This window comes from Bombina bombina, chromosome 1 (genome assembly GCF_027579735.1).
Source record: "Bombina bombina isolate aBomBom1 chromosome 1, aBomBom1.pri, whole genome shotgun sequence".
Taxonomy (NCBI): Eukaryota; Metazoa; Chordata; class Amphibia; order Anura; family Bombinatoridae; genus Bombina; species Bombina bombina.
In genome coordinates this window covers 949,973,545-949,982,762 of record NC_069499.1, presented here as the reverse complement: position 1 = coordinate 949,982,762, position 9,218 = coordinate 949,973,545, and the positions used below count along the sequence as shown (strand labels likewise).

The window sequence follows — 9,218 nt, the reverse complement described above, 5'->3', positions numbered from 1 at the left end:
ATCTGCCTGTCTTGAATTACTATGCAAAAACAAATATATAGAAATGAATTGCCATAATTGATTGAGCTCAAGGGATATTAGTGCACAATAAAGCTAATGTTTTTGTGCTCCACTTGTAATCCAGGCCTATGTGTAATGCAGTTACACAGCGTATTTAGTAAAATTGCTGCTGCATAAAAACAGCTATTAATGCAGTGTAGGGCTTAGTATAAGCCTGGAGCAGTCTAAGGGTTAAGGCTGTAGGAGAGTGGGTTAGAAGAGAGAGGGAAGGTGCTGGGTGCAACATTGTTGCAATTTAGGGTAGGCCCCTCCTTACCAGTAGATAAGCCAAGTTCTCCCTTGCAACTTCCTCTTCTTCTCCGGATCCTGGCTGAAGCAGTTTTTTCTTAGCAGTTCTGTCATCACCAGTGCAGCTATGCATCGTTCCAGGCGTTCTACTCTGCCTCCCAGACGTTACCAGTCGGAACAGGAACCTCCTGCACCTGCAAAAGAAAAAATAAAGATAAGTTTTCAATCTATTTCTGAGGATGATTTAGATATCATTCCCCCAACTCAATATACTACTGTTGTGTCAGCCCAGGTTCATAATGTGGAAGAGCAGGGACCTATTGATATTGAGTTAGCTCAGGAATCCCCCAGACCTCAAGCATTGCAGACCCAGCAGGCTAATTTACCTCTTGATAGTGTACAGGCCTCATTTTTAAGTGCTGTACCCCCTGCTGCTATGTCAGCAGTTTCTGACCTATTGAAAAACATAATATCCGCTATGGCTGCAGCCTCCCCAGGGCCCAGTGTCACACCAGCGTTTTCCCTCCTGATCCTTCTAGTCAGGATCCGGATCCTGCTTTAACTACCCCCAGCAGGCATCGCCCTTTCACACCTCTCATTGAGGCACCACACGTGGCAACACGCGGTCCCCAGCCCGGCCGGAACATGGCCCCTCAGCCCTCAACACCCGGACTTGCCCCTGGTCGCACCATACCCGAGGCCCATGCCATCTCAGGGCCTATGCTGCTCCCCTCGGGGCCTAGCGATCTCCTTCGCCAGCCGCGTGGTCCGGGTCCGACTTCCGGTGTCAACGCCATGTTAGTGACGTCACCGGAAGCGGACATCGGCACTTCCGGCTTGGCAGATTCCCGCGCGGTCACAAGGACATCGGCTCCCGGGGCAACGCCACTTGCAGGTGAGCACCGAGAGCCGTCCTTGGCCGTTGGCGGGTTATCAGTGGGGGGTCGGAGGGGCATTAGCAGCGCAAGCAAACTGCGCAAGCGAACGGCACATTTGAATGTTAATCCTCAGGGGCATCAAAGGGGTCGCTCCATCATAAGAGGTAGTACCAGGCAGATAGCCAGTGATAGGGGTAGGGGGACACGCAGAGTTAACCCTTCCAGGGCAATGAGGCCATTACAGTTTATACAAATGGGAGATAACGCAAATGCCGTTCAGCAGGCCGCTCCCGATATTATTAACCCACACAGGGCTGATAGTGGTTTAGTGCAAGCGGCCGCTCAGCCGCATGATATTGTGTCTAATAATAGCCTGCATGTGAATCAAGGCAATGTTCAAAGTATGCATGTTAATCAAAACATTGAGCATCATTTACCATCTCATCATTTACCATCCCCCATTGGTGTGAATGCGGCTTTGAATGGTGTGAACGTACAAGCAGCTCCTCAGGGATATAATACACCCCTGGTTGGCATACATAATGCGAATGTGCAATCTTTAAGCCAGCTACAACATCCCATTACTTTAGGCATACAAGGAGTACAACCCCTTGATCAGGGTATCCACTCCCCCATGGCAGCCACGCAGGGCGCTCATGCACACTCATTAAACCATGCACAATCAATAAGCCAGGCATGCCATAACCCTATTGTAGACCAGCAGGGTGTGAATGCTCAGACATCTGCGAATGGACAGTCAGTGAGTCAGGGATTTCATACACCACTTCATATAGCTCATCCACCCCTTGCTACTGATAATCCAGACACATCCATTGGGCAAAGTGCTCGCCAAATTCTTTCTCTTTTGCAGGGGGCAATTGGATCACAAAGTGCAGCAAAAACACGGACCAACACTGCCACAGTCATGAGTGGGGCGGATGCAGGAGTACCAGGCAGCATTACAGCAGGAGCAGCAGCCACCACTTCCACTGCACAGCAAGGGTCTTCAGGACTCGCCCTCCAAAACCAGCCAGCAGGCCAGCCCGTTTCCAGCATGGGTCAGGGACCTCCTGCCATTAGTCACGGTGAGAATGCTTTATTTACACACAATGACCTTTCTTCCTCTGACTCATCCTCTTCTGACTCAGGGTCTGAGACTGACTCTTCCTTGGGTTTACAAGGGGCAGGTCAGAAGAAAATGTTTAGAATGATTAAGAAAATTTTAAAGAGGGGGGTCAAGCCAGATACTAAGCAGGATAGCGCCAGTAACCCCGCCCCGCAAAACCCATCTACAGAGGTGCCAGCTGAACCTCTCCCTACCAGGGCCATCTCCGAAAGGCGAGCAGCCCTTTACGGGGACGCAAGCCCAGGAAAAATATACTCATTGCATAGACACCTGCGCAAAAAGGTGGTCAGTAGAATCCACCGTGGAAAATATGTTAATATATTTGACCTTTCGGTGGAGGCGTATAGGCAGAGAGAGAAGAGCGCTGAGGGAACAGGGCCTAAAAAATTTAAACGCCCAGACACTTTTGATGAGTGGCTCCAGTGCTTCAGGGTTTTTTCCTCCTGTTATATCGAAAAGTACCCCTCCCAGAGTTTGCCTATCCTAAAATACACGGACACTATTCACTGGATTCAGCGTAATCACAGTGAAGGTGTGTGGAGGGAATATGATGCTGAGTTCAGGAGGAAAATGGCAGGAAATCCTTCCCTGACATTTGACTCTACTGATAACCAGTTGTGGCAGCGAATGGACCCAAAAGGGGGTGCACCCGCTGCTGCAACTTCAACTCAGCAATCAGCGCAGCAGTCCTTTCGCAATACCAGAAGCAGGAAACGGGGGGGAACCTGCTGGCCCTTCCAGGACAAAAAATGCGACAAGGGTAGCGCATGCACCTTCAGACATGTCTGCAGGTACTGCTCTGGTCCACACCCTGGCAGTGACTGCATCAAGCGAAGGGACCAGGCCAATAAGCCCCCTTCAGCAAACTTGGGCCAGAAAGGCGGAAACGCCAATTAATGTACATGCCATGGCACCATGGTTGTGGGCTTACCCAGACCAGGCGGCGGCACGTATGTTATGGGAGGGTTTTTCATTTGGTTTTCATATCCCCACATTTAGGCAAATCAAGGGTAAGAGATTTAATAGGAACCTTATTTCAGCATACCAACACCCCCAAGTAGTGAGGGATAAAATTAATAAAGAAGTGACTTTAGGGCGAATGGCGGGCCCCTTTGCTGCCCCACCTTTACCTGATTTGGTCATTTCCCCGTTGGGGGTGGTTCCCAAGAAAGAGCCAGGGAAGTTTCGCCTCATTCAGCACCTGTCGTACCCAAAAGGTAGCTCAGTCAATGATGCCATTGACCCCCAACTCAGCTCGGTGCGCTATCAATCCTTTGATAGCGCACTAGACCTGGTCAGGAGGGCGGGTCATGGTGCTCTATTGGCGAAACTAGACATTGAGTCGGCATTTAGGCTTCTTCCACTCCACCCCTCAGTTTTCCATCTAATGGGTTGTAAGTTTGCAGGTGTGTACTACGTGGATCGCTGCCTGCCCATGGGCTGCTCTTTGTCATGCGCCTTGTTTGAAGCGTTCAGTAGTTTCCTTCATTGGGTCGTAGCTTCAGAAGTGGGCAGCGATCCCATAGCACACTACCTGGACGATTTTCTCATTGTAGGGAGGGCAGGCTCCGATGATTGTTTATCCACAATGAACATCATGCGCAGCGTCATGAGACATTTCGGGGTGCCCCTAGCAGAGGACAAAACGCAAGGCCCCGCGTCCTGTTTAGTCTTCCTGGGAATCGAAATCGACACCCAGGCTCGGCTCTGTAGGTTGCCACCTGATAAAGTTCAGGGCATGCTTGAGGCGGTCAGAGCGGCAGCCTCTAATGCAGTTATTTCCCTGAAACAGTTACAATCCCTGTTAGGTTTGCTTAATTTCGCTTGCAGAGTTATCCCCATGGGTCGGGTTTTTAACCGTAGACTGGAAAGACAGCTTAGTGGTAGGTCAAACCCGAAATCAAAGATAACCCTAGGGAGTGAATTGCTGGCTGACCTGGTAGTCTGGGAACAGTTTCTCACGCGATTTAACGGGATTCGGGTCTGGCGTACCCCTCCCATGTCTAGCCAGTTACTGCACCTTTTCACTGACGCAGCTGGATCGCACGGTTACGGGGCCTATTTCCAGGGAGAGTGGAGCGCGGAGCCCTGGCCGGAGTCCTGGGCCCCGGCGGGCCTTACTCGAAACCTGACTCTCCTGGAGCTATTCCCCGTGGTCTTGGCGGTCGAGCTGTGGGGTGGGAAGTTGTCGAACGGGACTGTTGTGTTCTGGACAGACAACATCAGTGTGGTCTTTGCGATCAATAACTTGTCAGCCACCTCAGCAAAGGTCATTACCTTGCTGCGCCACCTGGTGTTGCGCTGTCTGGACCTTAACATCCAGTTCCAGGCCCGTCATGTCCCGGGCGTCGACAATGTTGTAGCTGACGCCCTGTCACGATTCGAATGGGCGACATTTCGCAAGTTAGCCCCCACAGCTGCAGCCGTGGGCTTACGCTGTCCTGATTTCCTTTGGCAGCTCGTCCTTCCTGGATAGCCTTACTGCCGTTGGTCCGCTCCTCCTTAGCACCATCCACTTGGCACGCCTATGCCCGCATGTGGTCTGAATGGGACAATTTCTGTGCGTCCAGGGGAGCCGACGCTGCTCAGGGGTCTAGGGACAACTTACATGATTGGCTGGTGAGTTTGCATGCCTCTGGGGCCCGTCAGGGGGCAATACAATCCAAATTGGCCGCCCTCTCATTTTTCTATAGGGCATTAGCCATTCCTGACCCAACCAATTCCTTTTTTATTAGGCAGGTGATCAAGGGTTGGGGCAGATCGCAGCAGCGGAAAATAGACACGCGCGAACCCATCACCCGCGACCGCCTGGAGCGTTTGCTCTTGGCGCTCGACGTGGTCTGTAGATCAGATTTTGAAGCCCTACTCTTCAAAACTGCGTTTAATCTGGCCTTTGCCGCCGCTCTTAGAGTTAGTGAGGTAGTAGCACCCTCCAAGCAGGCGTCTGGGGCAGGTATACAATTGCAACATGTTAGAGCTGCCCCTGATTCCTTACTTCTTTTTCTGCCGCGATCAAAGACAGATCAGGAAGGTAAGGGAACCTGGATCCCCGTTCACCCTCAGGTGAACAGCGCATGCTGCCCGGTTAACTGCGTTAATCTTTACCTGGCTCAAAGGCCGCCTGGCCCGGGGCAATTCCTGGTCCATGCGGACGGCAGATCCCTTTCCAAATTTCAGTTCGGTAGGGTCCTAAAATTGGCGGCAGTCCAGGCGGGGCTGGACGCTAGCAGACTGGCCCCGCACTCTTTTCGCATAGGGGCCGCGACTAACGCTGCGCAAGCGGGCTCCTCGTGCGAGGACATAAAACGTATTGGGCGTTGGCGGTCCAATTGTTTCAGAACCTATGTCCGTCCAATTGTTTAATGTTTAGATGTTAATTCAGGATACTAAAATGTTTGTCTCCACAGGCACTACCCCCGGGGTGAAGCGAATCTGGATTGTGGGCCACTCCTTTGTCCACTGGGCCTCCCTACGCTGTGCGTCCCTCCCATTTGGCCAATCCCTAGGTCTCCCTTCCAACAAGGCATCCGTTAGGTGGTTGGGTGATAGGGGGATGTGCTGGCCCCAATTAGCAGGAACCATATCTGGGGCCCTGGTACGCTGGGGGAAGCCTCACATTATTATTCTTCACCTAGGGGGTAACGATGTGGGGGCCATACCAGTTTTACAGTTGATTAAGGTTATGCAGGCAGACATTGGGTGGCTAAGAGTACGCATCCCGGGGGTCATGATAGGGTGGTCCCATATAATACCCCGTCTCCACTGGAGGCATATGTCGGCCCATACGGCGGCATACCGGGTTAGGAAGAAGATCAATGCGTCTGTAGCGAAAACCGTCACTGGGTCAGGTGGCTTCGTGGTACGGCACGAAGCCATTTCGGCTGATAGAACCGAGCTATATAGAAGGGATAAAGTTCACCTGTCTGATGTGGGGCTGGATTTATTCATAGGGGACATTCAGAGAGCTCTGTTACCCCTCCTGTAAATCGGGTTGTGCGTTGGCGGCAAGGGTACCATTAAAATGCTTCCTTGTGGCGGGAGATCCTCGGTCCGGTTGCGCAGGAGAAGGTCGCTAGGGGTGAGTGATGGCCAGACTTCCGGGGAGGAGGGTAGGCCCTCACGTGCACGTGACGGTAACCCTCCTTCCTCCCTTTTGAGGGATGGTCACGTGATCTCTGCAACCCCTCAGCGTCATCTCCTTAGGGCAGAGACTCCTCTGCTGCTGTTCCCGTTGGGCCGGTGATCTCCTGCTGTTCTGGGTAGCTGATCTCTATGCCGCCATATATATTTTCAGTTCTATCAGTTCTATCTAGTTTGTTAGGTTAATAAAATTTTATGGCCTGTGACGGTCACAAAATTTTTCCCATAAAAAGTTTGTCTGTGGTTATTTCGCACTACATTCTCATGTACATAGTTATTTAATTAAGTTATGTTAAATCCTCTCCTCTGTGAAGAAGGATCCGGTAAGCATTTAATCCCTTAATGCAGTGTAGGGCTTAGTATAAGCCTGGAGCAGTCTAAGGGTTAAGGCTGTAGGAGAGTGGGTTAGAAGAGAGAGGGAAGGTGCTGGGTGCAACATTGTTGCAATTTAGGGTAGGCCCCTCCTTACCAGTAGATAAGCCAAGTTCTCCCTTGCAACTTCCTCTTCTTCTCCGGATCCTGGCTGAAGCAGTTTTTTCCCTCCCTCCCTTCCCCTTTTGTAATGTTTTAATGATGTTGTATTTTCGACGGCACCTTAATGGCAGGGCTATGGCTACTCACCCTAGGCCCAATAAGCCATTACTGTAGGATATGGATCTCCTCTCCCTGTTATGCGGTTTACACGGCTTGGTAACAGGGAATCCTTATCTAGGTGGAAGATCTTCTTTCACCCTGGCGGCGGGAGATCCTCGGTCCGGTTGCGCAGGAGAAGGTCGCTAGGGGTGAGTGATGGCCAGACTTCCGGGGAGGAGGGTAGGCCCTCACGTGCACGTGACGGTAACCCTCCTTCCTCCCTTTTGAGGGATGGTCACGTGATCTCTGCAACCCCTCAGCGTCATCTCCTTAGGGCAGAGACTCCTCTGCTGCTGTTCCCGTTGGGCCGGTGATCTCCTGCTGTTCTGGGTAGCTGATCTCTATGCCGCCATATATATTTTCAGTTCTATCAGTTCTATCTAGTTTGTTAGGTTAATAAAATTTTATGGCCTGTGACGGTCACAAAATTTTTCCCATAAAAAGTTTGTCTGTGGTTATTTCGCACTACATTCTCATGTACATAGTTATTTAATTAAGTTATGTTAAATCCTCTCCTCTGTGAAGAAGGATCCGGTAAGCATTTAATCCCTTATAATTTGTAATGTGAAATTTGTATACAGTTTAGCTATACTGAACAGAATGTATTAGTCTGATAAAGAAACCTCTTGGTTCAGATGTGTAAAACTTTTATAACTCACATTTCTTTAACAACAGGAGAATATAAGAGTATTTCTGCAAAAGAATCTAAATTCCCCTCTTGTGTATTACACAATTCTCATATTTAACAAGTATTTGTACTTCAAGATGGTGCTGCTATTGCATTCTATAAAGAAAATAAATAAATAACAACATTAAAATAAATTCACTTTTATTCCCTGCTTAATTGGAATAACCGTATCAGAGTCATTTATTGAAGTAGATAAGACAGATAACTGTTCCCGACCAATCTACACCTTATTCTTTACTATAGATAAATTACCATCTGGGCCATATAAGAAGGTCAGTTGCAAGTTTTATTTGTTGGTATTGACAAGAAAAAGACTATTTTATTACTTGTATCCACAATTAGCAATAAATTATGACTGCATACTATAAGGATATCTGGCCTTAGTTTCTAAATTCTTTGCAAATAAGAGAAAATTGTGCCTATTAAATTAAAATCCTTTGAATATACTACATAAAATATTTGTTTCACATGTATATGCATATTTAATGAAACAACAATAAATGTGATAATATGAATACTATGATGGTTTAAAATTCTGCTCTGAACATTTCTACCCAAAAACCTTAACACTGTTGAAGATATTTTGGGCTAGATTACAAGTGGCGTGCTAACTGTGCAAATGAGAATATAATGTGTATGTTAATTTGCACACTTATTATAAATTGAAAGTAAACACTTTTGCTTGAGCACAATCAAATTTGGTTAGCTTGACTAATGACCTTGCGAAAAGAGTTAGGAATAAAAAAAACGGACACCAAACACAGAATAAATACATTAAAAGGGACAGTCTAAACCAGAATATTTATTGTTTTAAAAGATAGATAATCCCTTTAATACCCATTCCCTAGTTTTGCATATCCAACACAGTTATATTAATACACTTTTTACCTCTGTGATTACCTTGTATCTAAGCCTCTGCAAACTGCCCCTTATTTCAATTATTTTGACAGACTTGCATTTTAGCCAATTAGTGCTGGCTCCTAGGAACTCCACATGCATGAGCACAGTGCTATCTATATGAAACACATGAACTAACACCCTCTAGTGGTGAAAAACTATAAAAATGCCCTGAGCTAAGAGGCAGCCTTAAAAGGTTAGGTTTAGCTTTCAACTAAGAATACCAAGAGAGCAAAGCAAAACTGGTGATAGAAGTAAATTGGAAAATGGTTTAAAATGAAATGCCCTATCTGAATAATGAAAGTTTTGTTTGGACTAGATTGTCCCTTTAAAATATATTCTTACATTAGTAAAAACAGTATCTGATAAAAATTCATATAAATATTAATAAAAAAAATTTTTTTTAAGGCTACAAAGGTATATAGTACATGGCCATGTATTTGACTGAAAAGGGATATATATATATATATATACAGGTAGCCCTCAGTTTACGACGGGGTTAGGTTCCAGAAGGAATGGTTGTAAATCGAAACCGTTGTAAATTTAAACCCAGGAAGCTCTTGATCCT

The 9,218-nt window shown here is 47.6% G+C and overlaps 1 protein-coding gene across 4 annotated transcripts; it reads left to right on the top strand.

Annotated features, from left to right (window-relative positions):
* The first annotated feature begins 810 nt into the window (after positions 1–810).
* Positions 811–7,508, top strand: LOC128650740 (uncharacterized). Of its 4 annotated transcripts, XM_053704475.1 has the most exons (3): positions 811–2,251; positions 4,751–4,911; positions 5,700–5,819. In XM_053704475.1, the coding sequence occupies exons 1-3, from the start codon at positions 934–936 to the stop codon at positions 5,715–5,717; spliced, it is 1,497 nt and encodes a 498-aa protein (XP_053560450.1). In that variant the 5' UTR covers positions 811–933; the 3' UTR covers positions 5,718–5,819. The 4 variants fall into 4 exon arrangements, with proteins under 4 accessions (XP_053560450.1, XP_053560442.1, XP_053560433.1 ...); XM_053704467.1 differs by lacking the exon at positions 4,751–4,911 and having other exon boundaries at positions 5,700–7,508; XM_053704458.1 differs by having other exon boundaries at positions 4,751–5,837.
* Positions 7,509–9,218: the final 1,710 nt, after the last annotated feature.